This window comes from Lasioglossum baleicum, chromosome 19 (genome assembly GCF_051020765.1).
Source record: "Lasioglossum baleicum chromosome 19, iyLasBale1, whole genome shotgun sequence".
Classification (NCBI taxonomy): domain Eukaryota; kingdom Metazoa; phylum Arthropoda; class Insecta; order Hymenoptera; family Halictidae; genus Lasioglossum; species Lasioglossum baleicum.
The window spans coordinates 1,519,525-1,537,825 of NC_134947.1; the positions used below are offsets into that span (position 1 = coordinate 1,519,525).

Genomic DNA, 18,301 nt, shown 5'->3' on the forward strand with positions numbered 1-18,301 from the left:
AATTTTCAATTTAATCTCAGTTAATAATTCGTTTTGAACTGATTGTTTTTTTAAAGATTGTAATATAAATTTTTTTTGTACTTTCATCGATATTCTTTGAAAATGTATTCTCGCGAGTAGAGATGATTAACTCACTCTTGCATTGGGATAATTTTCGATTATTGTAAGCGGAAACATCATCGTAAGGTACAAAAAAAAATTTAAAAAAATTTTTTTTTTTTAAATTTTAAAGAAATCGAAAAAAATTTTTTTGTGTAATTACGTTTGTTTCTTCGGTGGAAACTTTCCGTTCTCTCGTATAAATTGCATTGTTGAATGAACTTCTTTCGAAAAAACTAAAAAAACTAAAAAACTACTTGACCAAAATGGACCAAAATCTAATCAGCTCTAAGTTACAGCGAGGCATATCGATTGCATCATTCATCATCCTGATCGCGTTGTTACTTTTTCTGAAAACGTTAACGAAAAATTTGATTACATAGAAACGGCCATACGCGCGCACACACACACACACACACACACACACAAACACATATACGAACATTTTGCTAAAAATAGTCTAAAATGACTGCAATGACCATGAAACGTGAAGATCTGCTAAAAAATCGATTTTCGATTTTCGGGGTCATTACAATAACTTCCCTATAAAATCGGGAAGTTAATTATATAGAGCCTATAGATAATACAGAATAAAATATAAACACGAAATATAATACGTATAATGTTTATATTTATATTTCGTTTTTAATTATTGCCATACTTTACCATATTGTAATCTTCTAGGTGTATTGTATAACTTCCGTAAAGACATTTTAATGATATTATCGATACATATCTAAGTTCATTCGGAGAAAATTCGTTAAAAAGCTAGAAATATTGTCTTTTAAGTTTTTCACATGAAACGTGCATTATTCAAGCTTTAATACAAATAAAGAACAGGCACGCGTTTGGCGAATATACCTAATGTAGTTATAAAAAAACCAAGTATATTAAAAATCACGTTATAAGTAAAGAAAGAAAACCATTATTACCATTATCTATGTCATAAGAACGCAGAGTATTTGAATCTCGGATAACGCAATAACTCGTCCGCCCGAACTTGTTCGATTCTTTTCGTACCCGCCCGACGAATTCGAAGTCGAATCGAAGGGCCGCCGCCGGACTTTCTGCGACCCGAGCCGACTCGACTCGAACCCGAACATCGAGCGGCCCGCACATCCCTAAATTATTTATAATTATAAATATATTATATTAAATGACCTATATTATAATAACCTATATTAGGTCATTATTATCACACTTTAAATAAGTAAATATGGCTCAAATTATGCCGTATTTAGGCTCATTTTAATTAGAAGGATCTCACAAATACGTTGGTAATTCCGTAAAAAAGATTGAAAAATAAAAAACTTTCCTATGTGCATTGGTGTAATCGGTACGCAGCCTTTTGAACTGTGTCGGCTGCCTCGTACCTCAGTCCCTCTTTGTCGTTTACGAGCTGTCGTAAAAAAAGTTCTGGTACATATGTTGATAGTCTAAAAATTTCTCTAAAAAACCTGCATTTGTCGAATTTTTGCGTGTTTTTCACTTTGTGTAATTAACATTTTGAACCAAAAAATCGGGAAAAAATCTCAAATATCAATTTCAATTAAATGCAATTATATGATTAAATTAATGCAAGTAAATGGGGAAAATGGACCGAAAATTGAATGGCACAACGGCTGTTTAAATAATTCGAAAGACTATCTCGTCCGGCTAGGCCCTTCATTCCAAATTGTAATATTCCAATATTCCAATATCATTTTAAATATATTCAAGTACTATTTAAAACTATTAATGAGTTTTAACAACAAAATATTTTAAATAGAAAACTGAATTTTGACATATAAGATAAGATTATAGCAAGCTTGCTATAAATGTCGAAAACTCGAGTCTGGCCAGAGACATTCAATTTTCAGGAAACACTATTCTATGATGACGAACGGAGAAAAGGGAAGTGAAGCTCGGGGGCTTCGGTCGCCGTGGAGTGGAGTGAAACATTGTAACATGATACGGGTCGGATCGGGTATATCGGTGTGAGACTACTAATCAAACAACAAAGCTTAATTATTTATCATTACTTTTTTATAGGATTTTCCTTAACATATTTGGTGAATTTTGTTTCTTTTTATGAAAATGATACCAAAATTATATAATTCCGATGATATTTGCTTATGCAATGAGCGACGCAAGTTTCGGACACAATGAAGGACAGCGTCGGGAAAAAAAGAGACTCGGAGAGTCCTTATTCTTTTAAGATTTCGACTTCGACTTCGTCTGCTAGCTCTTCGCCTCGTCGCACAATGTACTCATAAATGAATCATGTTTCAGGAAGTGGTTCAGTTCAGAATGAAATAAAATAATGTTACACGCACTTTTTAAATAGCGTCATATATGGTGCAAGAAATATTCGTATAGAGTCAAATAGAATTATTTTTTTAGATATCTTCGTACGAAATACTGCCTCTAAATAACATTGTATGGATAGGAGCCGTCGAAAATTAGTTTAATTAGTTAATACTTTTATCTTGTTACTACCTCTACTTTAATAATTGCAGTCAATAATGCTGTCGAGCATTACAAGTATGGGATAAATAAGTAAAAAAATTAATTTTCTGTTTCCTACTAAGGATCTTAATAAGAACGATTGAATTTTGTCATTACACAACATAACAAAATATTTTTTAAGAATCATTATTTTATATATAACGCAATAATGTTCAAATTACTTTTAAATTCCAATACATTTGTAGAATATTACGTAGTAATTACTTCCATTTTTCCTACATCTATAAACTATCGATTATATTGTAAACAATTATTACAATGGTGATAATAAGGAAAATAAGAATGCAATAAGAGAATTATATATAGTATTATAAGGCAATTACAGAATAGGTAATGTCAGCATTCTACTATATCATTCTTCTTCAACTTGACGAATATCTCGTCGATTGTGGAACTTTTACCGCTGTGGTATATCAGATCACTGTAACTTTCCCGTTATCCCCGCGCCCACTTACCGGTCCCGCGGAATAACACAGGGGCTGGCAGTCTTTAATAGTATCTCGTCGGTGATGCCGTTATACAGGGCAGCGCCGTCGGTAAGGGCAGATCGCACTAATGTGGCAGATGTCGATAAAGTAAATTTCTATTGTACAAATATGTAGCAGTTTTCCTTTTTACCGACAATACTGATTTTTGAATGAATATTCAGTCACATGCAAGGAGAGGAAACGAACGTCGGAATCTGGAGACGGCGCGCATTTGAATCTCGGGCACAGCACGTGGCGCGACGCACATTTTGCTATAACTTTTGATCTAAAAGAGATATCGAAGAGAAATTAGGCCTAATTTTTTTTTAAAAATCGGTTTTAACGATGTAAAAAGAAATATATTTTGTATTTTTTAAATAATGTTTTCGTTGATTCTTAAGGTATAGCCGGAAAAGATGGTCAGAAGTATCCAACCAAATTTGTTTTTAGTCACGTCATGTTCAACAGAAAATTATGAAAAAATTCATGAATATTCTACCGAATAGCATACACTACTGAGATTTTTTTCAAAATTTTTGGTTGCAAAATCGATTTTTAAACAAATCGGAAAACATAAAATTGCCGATTTTATGTATATACATACATCAAAGTCTTCAGTTGACCACATTTATATTATTACGTTAGTTGTGTCTCATCCTGATTATTAATGTGTATTTTTTCAGATTTTTCGGATTACGGAAACATGTTTTAAAAAATTGAAAATCTCCAAAAATTCCAAGAAAATGCATGTTTTGTATTGAAGTGTTAGAGACTCCAGTTTTATAAGAATTCAGTACTTGGATATTATTGAAGCAACCGTTCTTAATTTTTTTATAATTTTTTAGAGGTTGGGTAGCCGTTAACAAAACAAGTACATATATACGGCTGGGAATCTTCTGGCCCCGAATCGAATCCCGCATCTATAATCGTTTTGTTCGGTAAATACTTATTGCTTCGAGTTTTAATGAAAAGTTTAACCAAAAACATTTTTTAATTGTCTACATTTATTTTCAACTTAAAGAATTGATGCAGTTCGCGCTGTCGACTTTCGCTGTCCACTTTCTGTAATTGAAAAAAAAGAAACACAATTTAAGTTATGATTGCGAAGTGCAGAATGGTTTCGAGGTATTCGAAAATACCGCTACAGGTGGTCCCCTGTGTATCAAGTGTATCTATATCTTCGAGTAACTATATATATACTGCCATTAGTTCGGCCCTACTACTGAGGTGGCGCTGAAATACTGGCCACTTCTTTAACACGGCAGCTTGCACGTTGCACCCCCTGGTTTTACCAGGTTTTACTAATGGAGAGGAAGAACTGATTAGGCATGAGATAACCTCGATTTTAAATAATACAATATTTTTAATAACGATGATGTAAATACTTGTTCTAAAATATAATCGAGTGACTCAACTGTCAGAGTTTTTGTGTTATATTTCAAAATGAATTTAAGTAAAACTGAAAAATTAGTGGCTGCCAAGAAAAAGGTAATGCTTTTTCGATATACTGACAGCCGAAAATTACTACTTCTAATCAGATATTATTTCAAAAGCATTTTTTAAAAGCGTTCGTACATTCGTTGTAGAGAGAGAACAAATTTTTACGTGTGGCTTAAAATGTTTTAACATTTCCAAATATTAAATACTTTTAGGTTAATTTTTTTTTGAACTGTCAAATATTTGTTCCGTTCACTTGTCGGTTAGAACTACATATGTGCTTGTTTGTTATGAACTTTTTATAAATCTTTTTGTTATTTATAGCTCAGAGAATTTCAAGAGAACAAAATGAAGCAGGATGGTTCTGTAAAACGGAAACATCATTCTATGGATCTCTTGCAGGTAAATATAAGCTATAGATGTAATTAGTAATTGCAAAAAGAAGTTGAACCATACTTTTAATTAATTCGCAGAGTCAGAATGTGGAAACTAATATATCAGATTCCAAGCTTGGTACGATATCTACATTGGAAACTTGCGCGAATGGTAAATCTGTTTCCGATGAAAATTTTCAAAGAAATGAAACACCATCTATAGATACAATAGTACATACAGAAAATACCATGAACCATGAAGGTTCGCATAGCAAGGGAAAGGAGACTGCTAAACCTATGCAAGGAACACCACAAGTTAACTTAAATTCAGGGGTCGAGAACCAAGTGGAATTAAGTGATTTTCCTAAAGTGCAAAAAGAGCATCTGTTGGAAATGGCATCCGCAGTAGCAGAAGTTCTAACAAATGATTCTGAACACTCCGAAACAACTTTGGATTGTGATTTGATGTGCCGTAATCAGTTTTTAAGTTCGTGTTTAGAAGAGCAGAAAAAAATTGATAATGAATTATACATAGAGCTTAGTAATTCTGTAAGTATACAGTGTAGAGAATTCGATTTCACGTGTACCTTTTCTTTTCTTTTTAATTTATAAGGCGATAGAGAAAAAATGCATTTACACACTGACTCCTCCCCAAGATGGAATTCAAGGAGGAAGTGTGGGAAGTACTTGAAATACACGTGTACACGTGTAGTTCGGATGTTCGTATTGAAGTTCGTGTATTGTTTACTACACGGGTACACGTATATTTTACCCAACGTTGTTTTTACGTCTGTACGTCCTACGTAACAAAAAACGCCTCTTCGGAGACATTGTTTTTACGACTGAAGGAAAACTCCTTTTAGACATCTCATCTCTGCCATAAAAATGACGTCTTCAAAGAGGCGTCTTGTAGACGTCTGTAAGGCATCTGTTTCTGTGTACTACCTGGGTGAAATATACGTGTATCCATGTATCGAAATGCACGTGTACACGTGTATTAAACATTACACGAACTCAAACACGTATGCATATATTCGTTACACGTGTACACGTGAATTTTCAATACACGTTCAAACTCGTGATCTCTAATACAGTGACTCTCATTAATATTCGAACGATCTAAAAAATCGATAACTTTTTTAACATTCGACTATACGATTTGAACTCTTTTGGGAAGCTAGAACAATTAATTTACTAGAAATTTTAAAAAATACTGGAAGTTGCATTTTACAACCTTTTTATGTGAGCATATATTGAAAATTTTAAAAACACGTTTTGTAGATCTGTATCAATTATATGCACTGTGAAAGTTTTATCGAAATCGGTTGATGCGGGATAAAACGACAGGCATTGGAAGATGTAAGAATCCTTAGATTTTCTGCATTTAGTGGCCGAAAATGGTGAAAATCTGCAATTTTTACCATCTTTAAACGTTTGCAGCTCATTGCAATGTCGACCGATTTTTGCGATATTTTCAAAATATGTTTAATTTGATAAGCCCACATAAATAAATTGCAAAATATAACTTTTAGTATTTTCTCTGCAATTCCGACAACTAGCAATTTTTTTCAAAAATTTTTTCACATCGTGTAGCAAACCAATTGTTCTTACTTCTGAAAAAAGTTCAAATCGTTCGATCCAATATTAAAAAAGTTATGGTCTTCTTAAGAGTGTCCGAATATTAGTGGGAGCCACTGTGTGTACATGTGTGAAAATTGTTGTATTACAGTCTAACTAATCTAAACATTAGATCTTATGATATTTACAAAATTTGTTGATCAATTAGCACAGCAAAATTAAAGAATTGGAAGCGAAATTAGCAAAAAAAGAAATGGAATTCCAAGTGCAATTAGCACGCGAACTGAATCCTTTGAAAGAACAGTTACAAATTCATACTCAAACAACTGGGATCTTAATAGCAGAAAAGGCAGAGCTCACTGCTGCTCTTAGCCAAGCTCAGCAGAGCGTTAGACAAAGCACAGGTTTGTTTTTTTTTTTGTAACAAATGTATTTGAAAATTTATAAAAAGATAATATTTTTCAGAAGAGATAGAAGAATTGACAGGAAAGTTAAAAACTTCCCAAGTGCATACAATTGAATTGGAGAAAGAAACAATTGGTTTAAAAACTGCTAACGAAGAGTTAAAGAAAAATTATCATCATTTGCAAAATGAACGAGAATCTTTGGAAAATAAATTTTTGGAATTGAAGAAAGAAAAAGAAGATTTAAATTTAGAGGCATCTGAATTGAAACAGAAATTCAATCTAAAGAAAACAGAATTAATAGCTATTCAACAAGAACTTAATGAAAAAACGGCATTGCTCTCATTGAGTGAGCTTAGAATACAACAGGTAATCAAATATACATCTATTGCAGTGCTCCCCAACCTTTTTATCGTCGCGGACCGGTCAACGTTTGATAATTTTACCGCGGCCCGCTGAAGGGGAGGGGGGAGGGACGTTGATTGTTTATATTTCAAATTGTTCTGATTTAATAATTTTAATTTAATTGTATTTAATGTTCCTTGGGCGGACCGGTACCATTTGATCCACGGACTGGGGGTTGGGGACCACTGATCTATTGTTATTGCTGTATTGTACCATCGTTAATAGAACCGAATTAAAAATTATGTTTCTACTTTTTTTTTGAAGATGAAAAGTGCTACACCCACGGAAGAAGAAAAGTACGCGGCAAACGTTTTAGAACAAGAACTTGCGCATGTCAAAGAATCTTTAAACGTTGTTAGTACTGAAAAAGACGAAGCCAATAAACAGTACCAGAATTATGTTAAACAGTTGGATATGCAACAATCGAAGCTATTGGAAGAGGTGTGTTCTATTTTAATATATAATAAATTTAATTAATGACGTATCTATTGTATATAAGTGTGTATCGCGTATTAATAAATTATTTACAGATTCAGAAACAAAATAAGACTATAGAAAATTTACAATCGAGAGAACAGAGCTATGTAGAAAGGTTGTCAGAACTTGAGCAGCAATTGCAAAAAGAAAGAGAAAAATTAGAAAATCTATTGCCTTTACAAGATCGTCAAAATGAAATGAATAATTTATTAAAAAGTATAGACGAGCTTACTCTGGAGCAAGAAAGACTACACATTACACTTGCCGAGAAGGTATACAGGCATGCTTATAGATATTGCAATAAAGTTAAGCTTGTTATAGAGGTTTAATTAAGACTATTTTCTATTCAGGACTCGCAAATCGAGATTTTAACAAAAGATATAAACGACTTACGCGAAACAGGTACCAACGAGGCTGAAGTAACAAAATTAGCTAGTGCTCTCGAGAGTGAACAGTTAGGAGCATCCAGGGCACTTCATCAGAATCGACAGTTGAAAGAACAACTGATTGACATGGAGAATGCTTTTGTTTCCCTGGTAAGTCTATTTTCGTAATTGAACCAAGTCAAATTGAGTTTGCAAATTTATTAAAAAACAAAGAAAAAAAAACGAATACAAATTATAGAAAATTCTAACTTGAATTTTTAAGAGTAATGCAAAGTTGGACTTGACGGAACAACTTCAAGCAGAGCGTTCCATTGGACGAAAGTTGAATGCCCAGTTGAATAATGTTGAAACTGAATTAGACCAAATGAAAGAGAAATTAAAGGAAAAAGAATCTGTGCTTGAAGAACTTGAGAAGGAAAGACTTCAGAGTGCTCAGATAGCTGATCAAATGCAGCACTATCAAGCACAGTCTCATCATGTTGATGTTTTCCAACGAGAACTTCAAAATGCTTTGGTAAATAATCGTAATATTATCTATAATAATATATGTTGTAGTAGTAGTAGTAGTAGTAGTAGTACAGCTTGACAAATGTAGCTGTGCGGCTGAATGTCCCCCGCAAGGGGAAATGTTCCCCGCTGCGCAGTGGCAAATAGGCGAACTTCACAACGATACGTCACCTGTCACACGATTCACGTTGCGACAGTTCAGTTTAAAAGTATAGTGACACAAGTGTATTCACACAAACATATAAACAGTTGTTTTGTATGTTTACTGCTGTAAGAAATAATGGACAGTACGCACTTTTGACGAGGTGTGTAAGTACTTTACCGTTCAAATGTTGCATCCTTCTCTCGTCGAGTGCGGTCTTTGTTTTCTTATGCGCATCCCCCTGAATTTAGTCACCCGCACAGCTACATTTGTCAAGCTGTAGTAGTAGTAGTAGTAGTATTCATTTATTTCAGCCTCGCGGCCAAGAAATTCGACTTGGTTTACAATGTTTGGTTTACGTATCCCATGCCATACCCTACACCCTTACATCAAATATTGCCCCTCGCCCTCTCTCCTTTTTAGTCCAGTCAACGAAAAGTTGTAGAGGGAAATGGAAGGAACACAATTTTTAACTTTGGGTCTTTGTTTGGACTAGTTAGGAGGTAAACATACTACAAGTCCCCACTCCTATTAGGAGGTGAGCGGAGTGCAAGGGGGCACAAAGAAAGTCCCCTTTTTCGGTTTTCCGCTTATATCTCGGAAAGTACGCGTCCTAGCGATAAGACCATTCTATACAAAATTAAAGTTGACAAAATGTGCCACAAGATTGATTTGATTCAGTTTTTTGTTTTTCAGTTAATTGTGCTGAAGAGTTAGCTAGTCAAATAAGACAAAAAACGTGAGGCAAAAATTTCTTTTTCACAACTAGAGAAGTTTGAGCGCGGATATCTCGGAAACTATGCGAGATAGCGAAGAACTGAATGGAATCAATCTTATGGCACATATTGTCAGCTTCAATTTTGTATAGAATGGTCTTATCGCTAGTACGCATAGTTTCCGAGATATCTGCGCACAACGTTCACTAATTGTGAAAAAGAACTCTTCAGCACAATTAGTGAAATTTGAGCGCGGATATCTCGGAAACTATGGAGGTAGCGAAAAACTGAATCGAATCAATCTTATGGCACATACCGTCAGCTTTAATTTTGTATAGAATGGTCTTATCGCTAGGACACATAGTTTCCGAGATATAAGCGGTAAACCGAAAAAGGGGACCTTCTACTTGTCCCCCTGCACCCCGCTCACCTCCTAGGAGGACTTTTAGTATGTTTACCTCCTAACTAGTCCAAACAAAGTCCCAAAGTTAAAAATTGTGTTCCTTCCATTTCCCTCTACACCCCCCTTATGACCATTCATTGACTGGACTATTTGGTTATTTCTTTCCTTTTTCTCTCGATACTCCCAAGCCAGTCTACTATTTTTCTTGCACTCTTTTATCTTCTACTATCTTTTCGATACTCATTTATTCTTTCTACACCTTCATCACAGTCCACTGCCAGATGTATTAGCTTTCCCCCAGGTGTCTCTCCGAGTCTCTCTCTCATAGCATGCACATTCTCTCTTCCCCCTTTCTCCAATATTTGTTCCCTTCTTCCGTATTTACACATCTCCTTCCTCCTCTAGATACTTATAGGTACCCTTACTTCATATATGTATTTATACCTATCACAGAACCTATATGCCATTATTCAAGTGAAACTTCTTTGCTGAGGGGGCTACAATTTTCTAGCGTTACAGAAGTGATGAAATTTCGCGAATAACCTCGAATAGTTTGACAAATAACATTTTCATAATTAATTTACTAACTTTAAGGACTTGAATGGTGAACTTTCAAGATTGTAGAATGTAAAATGAAGCCTTGGCTACATTCCCATTTCAGTTTTATGCAGGTTTGATGCTTAAATTGTTAGTTATTAACAAATTTTGGAGAAGTGTTATGTTATGTCTGTCCTTGTCGCACAGTTCGACCCTCCTTTTCTCACGCATTATGGGAACTTCCGAAACAATCAGCCCGCGCAACAATTGTTAATAGCTAATTAACCAGAGTTAATTTGTGAACATTTGCAATTGGATGACATAGAATCAACCTCCAGCTACTTTCACATGCAGTTTCTCATCGGATTTTGTTCCGACTGAAAGATTTATAAACAATTATCCAAACCTTTGTTCTAAACTAACCTGAAAGATTTTGACAGGTGTCAGGTAAGTAAAAAAACATATGCGTGGAAAAGCACGCTCGGCAAAAGTGAAACTTCTTACAGTCTGGTAATGTTTAGAAGTAAATTAAGATTGGAAATGGTAAATAAACCTAATGAAGCGACAACAATATCAAGAACAACTCTCGATGCAGTATTTGCAAGACATTTAGACAAAATTGAATCAAGAATATTTATATCATATTTCAGCTATATATCACAAGCACCAATTGTTTCAATGATATAATCATAGAAAATCGATCGAATAGAAAAGAAGGAGAGTGTATGGAAAATGCTATGAACTATGTCTCTTTCTTTCCTATATGCTCTCCTTCTTTGCGTCGCAAATTTTGATCGTTTATTATTATTTCTATGATTTTCTATGATTCTATCATTGAAACAATATTGGCTTGTGATAGCTAAAATATGATATAAATATTCTTGATCCAATTTTCTCTAAATGTCTTGCAAATACTGCATCGAGAGTTGTTCCTGATCTTGTTGTCGCTTCATTAGGATTATTTACCATTTCCAATCTTAATTTACTTCTAAACATTACTAGACTGCAACAAGTTTCACTACCACCGCGCGTGCTTTTCCATGCGTATGTTTTTTTACTATATTGCCACTGTTCCTGAGTTTGCCTATCCCTCCTCTCCAGAGTCTCGATCACATTTTCATAGTGGGTCATTCCATGCCGAATCGATCACTTTTTGCAGGCACCATCGCCGATTTTGTTCTAACTGAAATATGTTGTAGTCCATGCGAAATTAGGGGGGGGGGTTTAAGTCATCATTTTGCCGGTTTCGAATTTTTTTTAGAAATGGCAGACCTTCAAAGTTTTCAATTTTTGCCCATTTCGACGAAAACGGGCCTCACTTACGAATTTTTATCTCGAGAACGGTTTGTCCGATTGAGCTAAATTTTTTTTTGTTTTATTCGGAAAGGATTGGGCTATTACAAAATAATTTTTTCAACCTCGACAATCAACTTTATAATGTCGAAAAATTTAAACAAATTCTTCTTTTGCGTTTTTTTCGATGATGGGGCGGAATGATTTAAATTTTGAAAAAATATGGTTATATTCCTTGAAGTTTCCCCTTTAAAATGAGCCCTTGAACAAGATGGTATCTTTAAAATTGGCGTCACAATGAGCTGGTAAAGGAGGCCGTGTACCTCCGTTTCAGGTAGAGGCGAGTCGAGCGCACGGCTATTATGGTCCGTTGTCTATATCGCTGGTCTCAAGAAAATGCCAGCAGACTGTATACGACTAAATAACCCCATTTATACCTGGGGAACAATATTAGTAAACAATCTTGGTTACAATAACAAACATGCTGATTTTTTACAAGCTCGCTTTGCAACAACATTACCACTAAATAGAAGTTTCCATAGCTAACCCCATTATCGAATAAAGAACTGCTATGCAAAACTTGCTCGTGCGATGACGATGGCTCTGTTTTTAGTGTGACGAAATAGTTTTTCTTACATTTTTTCCATATCCTTAATCCTTAAGTCTATCCCACACAATGATCCTATCCATATTTCATATCATAAACTCTCCCTATCCCTCCCCGAGGGAAGAAAACCACCACCTTCACGTGGCTTCCATTGAGCAACGACACCTTTTTTGTAGAACATATGAAATTCGTATAAAAACTAATATCTATAAATGAAGTCATGATTAAAAAGGTGTTGTTGGCCAAGAATGGTTACTAATATTGTTCTCCAGGTATAAATAGGGTTATTTAGTCGTATACAGTCTGCTGGCATTTTCTTGAGACCAGCGATATAGACAACGGACCATAATAGCCGTGCGCTCGACTCGCCTCTACCTGAAACGGAGGTACACGGCCTCCTTTACCAGCTCATTGTGACGCCAATTTTAAAGATACCATCTTGTTCAAGGGCTCATTTTAAAGGGGAAACTTCAAGGAATATAACCATATTTTTTCAAAATTTAAATCATTCCGCCCCATCATCGAAAAAAACGCAAAAGAAGAATTTGTTTAAATTTTTCGACATTATAAAGTTGATTGTCGAGGTTGAAAAAATTATTTTGTAATAGCCCAATCCTTTCCGAATAAAACAAAAAAAAATTTAGCTCAATCGGACAAACCGTTCTTGAGATAAAAATTCGTAAGTGAGGCCCGTTTTCGTCGAAATGGGCAAAAATTGAAAACTTTGAAGGTCTGCCATTCCTAAAAAAATTCGAAACCGGCAAAATGATGACTTAAACCCCCCCCTAATTTCGCATGGACTACAACATATTTCAGTTAGAACAAAATCGGCGATGGTGTCTGCAAAAAGTGATCGATTCGGCATGGAATGACCCAGTTTCTTTTCCTTCCCTTCTTCCTTTTTCTATTTCCGCTTGACTGTATCCCTTGTTGTTCAGGTACTCCGTCCTCTCTTTGCTATTTCTTCTTATCTCCCCCACCTTTTCCATTTCCCTCAGGCATTCCTTTACCAAAACTCTTCCCTCCGATCTCTCCGCTCTTTCCTCAAATCTTAACGCTTTCTCTCCTGTTCTAATTCTTACCTTTTCTCTCATGGTTTCCCCCAGTACCATGTAATCAGGCGTTGTTCTATCCAGTTTCAGATACCATTTGCTGTATATTTCGTTTGCACTCTTTCCAGTTCCTCCCTTTCCTTCCACCCAAATATTTCTGTCCCATACATCGTTATCCCTCCTATTAGACAGTCAAACGAAATCATTCTTTTCTTAAATTCATCCCTCTCTCGATAATCTTTCTCCTACACCCCATACTTTCCCTAGTACCATATTTCCTACTTTCGCTCTTTCTTTAACATGACCCGTTATGTCTCCATTCCTCTGTAGTTTTACCCTAAATGCTTAAATTCTTGCACTTCCTCAATTTTTTCTTCCCCCCATTTCCGCTCCCTCTTCCTCTCTTCCTCTTCCTCTTCCTCTCCCTATCATTACCGAATACTGTCATCATTGATTTTTCTGCATTTAGTTCTAGTTTTTTCCTTCCTAGGTACATATATCTTCAGCCTTCTTAACATCAGCTTCATATCTTCACCTTTCTCCGCAATCATTACCACATCATCCGCATACCCTAGTGTCCAAAATTTCTCCTTCCCCACTCTTGTTTCACCTACCTGCACCTTCCCCATTTATATCCCCTGATAAAGTTTTCAATTGAACACTCTGTATACAGGGTGTCCCACGCAACTGGAACAGGCTGTATCTCCTAAACGGTCGGGAATAGAGGAAAATGTTATAAGAAAAAGTTGAATGGCATCGGACGGTGCATACTACGCAACTAATTTTATGCACTTTTGTGCATCGGTGCATCAGAAAAATGCAACTGCACTTTTTTTCAAATGGAAACCTACATTTTTGACTGCACCAATCGATGCAGTTTGTTGTGCTCTACATAAAAGTACTAACATACTTATGCCCTAAACTTATTCGTTAAGGGGGCCGTCTCCTAGCAGATGACGGTCGCGCGTGAACACTCACACACCGCTAGAGTACACTCACACACCGCTAGACCACGTATACGTACGCGAGAATTGCTAGGATCAGGGAAATGCGTTCTGATTTCTCGATAATGCAAAGACGGGGGTTTTTAGTAGTCAAAATCGCTAGATAAAAGATCAATCTAGCGCGCTGTTTGCTTCAAAAGTCGTTCTTTTACGTTTCCGAGCAATGATTTTGCAATATTCGGCTGCATGTTGCCCGTCAGATGGCGCTGCAGTCACGCCGGCGTACTAGCCTCTCCGACGGGCAACATGCAGCCGAATATTGCAAAATCATTGCTCGGAAACGTAAAAGAACGACTTTTGAAGCAAACAGCGCGCTAGATTGATCTTTTATCTAGCGATTTTGACTAATAAAAACCACCGTCTTTGCATTATCGAGAAATCAGAACGCATTTCCCTGATCCTAGCAATTCTCGCGTACGTATACGTGGTCTAGCGGTGTGTGAGTGTACTCTAGCGGTGTGCGAGTGTTCACGCGCGACCGTCATCTGCTAGGAGACGGCCCCTTAAGAAGTTATCGAAGCTAAAAGTTCATTGAATTATTTCGGTCTCGACAAGTGTTCCGGAGTACTACGTTATGTTCTATTATAAATCAGAGAACTTTTAGCTTCGATAACTTCCTAACGAATTAGATTAGGGCATAAGTATGTTAGCACTTTTATATAAAGCACAACAGACTGCATCGATTGGTGCAGTCAAAAATGTAGGTTTCCATTTGAAAAAAGTGCAGTTGCATTTTTCTGATGCACCAATGCACAAAAGTGCATAAAATTAGTTGCGTAGTATGCACCGTCCGAGATGCCATTCAACTTTTTCTTATAACATTTTCCTCTATTACCGACCGTTTAGGAGGTACAGCCTGTTCCAGTTGCGTGGGACACCCTGTATATGTAATATGTATATCCAGCATATATTATTGTGTAAAATACGATTTATTTGAAACATATGTTCCTTTCTTAGGTCATCATTGAAAAATTGGAGAAAGAGAAGAAAGATCTTACGAAAATGATAGAAGAGAAAGATCAAACCAGTACTTCTTCTGAAAAAGATTCGAGTACTGTAACCGTCAATGATCACTCGAATTTGATAGAAAACATAAATTCAGAGAAATTAGAAGGAAGCGATGCAGTAGTGTCTGAGCCTATGAAACAATTGGAACAAAGATTCAAGCAAACAATGGAACGAGTGGCCGAACTAACAGAAGAGAAGCAAAAGCTTGAACATCTTGTGTTACAATTACAAAGCGAAACCGAAACAATAGGTATACGTTTCTAGAGAAAAATATTCACGCGCGCGTTTCATATGGAAATGAATATATTATATTTCTAAAACTATTTTTCTAGGGGAATATATAACGTTGTATCAGAAGCAGAGAGCAGTGCTTAAAAATAGGGCAACAGAGAAAGAACAACTATTTCGACAATTGCTTGAACAAAGAAATCAACAACAAGAACAACTTCATAAATTGAAGATTTTGGTTAGCGATTTTCTTAGAAAAGAATACATTCATTCTAATGGGACAGAACACATAACACAAACAGGTATACTTTCCAAGCATTTGCGAGTGCTTCTGTTTTCTATATTATTGACGTAAATCAGGCCTGGCCAACACGCGGCCCGCAAAGTTAAACTGTGCGGCCCGTCGGGCGATTTTATATTTCTATTAAAACTTTTGTTTCTCATATGTATACAAAAATACTAAGTAAATGAAAATTTGCATGTGTCATTGTTATAAATAACGTTCTATTGATTTTGTATTTGTATCACATTTTTTAAAAGCATGTCTACCTAAAGTGCGGCCCGCTGTAACGTTACGCATCATCAAAGTGGCCCAATATAGCAAAGTAATATCGTAAATATTGCAAAGTGATATCGTAAATATTGCAAAGTAATATTGTAAAGTAATATCGAAAATATTGCAAAGTAGATCGTAAATATTGCAAGGTAATATTGAAAATATTGCAAAGTAATATCGAAAATATTGCAAAGTAGTATCGTAAATATTGCAAAGTATTATCTAAAATATTGCAAAGTAATATCGTAAATATTGCAAAGTAATATCGAAAATATTGCAAAGTAGTATCGTAAATATTGCAAGGTAATATCGAAAATATTGCAAAGTAATATTGTAAATGTTGCAAAGTAATATCGAAAATATTGCAAAGTAGTATCGTAAATATTGCAAAGTATTATCTAAAATATTGCAAAGTAATATCGTAAATATTGTAAAATAATATCGAAAATATTGCAAAGTAATATCGAAAATATTGCAAAGTAATATTGTAAATATTGCAAAGTAATATTGTAAATGTTGCAAAGTAATATTTCTATTAAAACTCTTGTTTCTCGTATGTATACAAAAATATTAAGTATGTAAATTAAAATTTGCATGTGTTATTGTTATAAATAACGTTTTAGTCATTTTGTATTAGTATCACATTTGTTAAAAGCATGTTTACCTAAAGTGCGGCCCGCTGTAACGTTACGCGTCATCAAAGTGGTCCGTCCATTTGGGTTGGCCAGGTGTGACGTAAATGGATTTTTCATAATATAATGACATTTTTTTAGAAGTAGGAGTCGACGACTTTGTTCCCACAAAGAAAACAAAGGAATCCGTAACAGAAAACAAGAGCGTTTCCGAGCTACTGGATATTTTGACAGACATAAAAGATTGTAAGGATTCGTGTTTATTCGAGCCGAATTTCCATCCGTGTCCTTGGTGTTCTGGAAAGTTAATAACAGTCTAAAAAGTACGGTGTAATGCAATACTTTATAATATGTAAGATTTTTAATTAACAACGATTTGTAGAATATAATTGTATATAAGATATATAATAATAGTAACTTGTAAATGATCGATGTGAGAAATGTTTCCTTAAAGATGACTGTTCTTTCAAACATACATACATATATTAGAGATCTCGATTTCACGTATATTAAAAGTACACGTGTACACGTGAATTTTCAATACACGTTCAAACCTGATCTTTAATACATATGAAAGGAAAATTCAATTTATATAGCTTCGAGTCACTATTTTGGAGAATGGTTAGATTAAAAGAAGTACATTTTTCAAAAATATCCTGTTTGTATTCGTCTATTTGAAACTATCTTCTAAAGGGCGATATTGTACATGTTATTTCGTGATGTTATTTTATAATTATCAAGCTTTGTCTTTAATATCTTCAGAAAATGAATACAGTATTCTCTAGTGGCCTTCTTTATTATTTTCTTACACTTCTTCTTCTTACTCTACGAACACTTTTACGACTTCACTTTTTATGGAAATCCCCCATCGTCTTCGCTATCATCCGCTACTTCTTTTTCTTCTTCAATTATGAATGCTGCTTTCCCTCTTGGTCTTCTTTCTAAAAAAAATGTTTTTTTAGCTTTTTTGTAGGTGGACGCGTAAAGGACATATGAAGGTCAACTTCATTTTTTTAAATGGAATGAGGTATCTTTTAATATTATACATCAATAGATACAGCTGAATATTCTTTATAAAAAAGTGCTAACCTATGTATGTCGAAAAATTAGTATAGTTCAGGAGATATTTCAATTTAAATAACTCTAAAACACCATTACTGTCGTACTGAAACGTTAGCGTTTACTTGCTAGTGTAAATTGAAGAGTTGAAATTGAAATTGAAAAATTGTTGTTGAAAATGAAATTGATGATTTGAAATTAACGAATTGAAGTTGAAATGGGAGAGTTAAAATTGAAGTTGAAATTAAAGTTGAAATGAGAAAATTGAAATTGAAAATAAAGTTGAAGACTTGATGTTGAAATTGAAATTGAAGAGTTGAAATTAACAAATTGAAGTTGAAATGGAAAAATTGATGTTGAAATTAAAATTGAAGAGTTGAAATTAACGAAATGAAATTGAAAAATTGACGTTGTAATTGAAA

General features: G+C 34.8%; 1 protein-coding gene across 2 annotated transcripts; it reads left to right on the forward strand.

Annotated features, from left to right (window-relative positions):
• Nucleotides 1–4,343: 4,343 nt before the first annotated feature.
• LOC143218269 (golgin subfamily A member 2) lies at nucleotides 4,344–17,607 on the forward strand. Of its 2 annotated transcripts, none has more exons than XM_076443372.1 (12): nucleotides 4,344–4,562; nucleotides 4,836–4,913; nucleotides 4,985–5,434; nucleotides 6,672–6,867; nucleotides 6,932–7,236; nucleotides 7,537–7,713; nucleotides 7,803–8,021; nucleotides 8,100–8,285; nucleotides 8,398–8,649; nucleotides 15,354–15,654; nucleotides 15,737–15,934; nucleotides 16,962–17,607. In XM_076443372.1, exons 1-12 carry the CDS (start codon nucleotides 4,518–4,520, stop codon nucleotides 17,138–17,140), a joined length of 2,586 nt encoding a protein of 861 aa, XP_076299487.1. In that variant the 5' UTR covers nucleotides 4,344–4,517; the 3' UTR covers nucleotides 17,141–17,607. The 2 variants fall into 2 exon arrangements, with proteins under 2 accessions (XP_076299487.1, XP_076299486.1); XM_076443371.1 differs by having other exon boundaries at nucleotides 4,345–4,562; nucleotides 6,929–7,236.
• The last annotated feature ends 694 nt before the right edge of the window (nucleotides 17,608–18,301 follow it).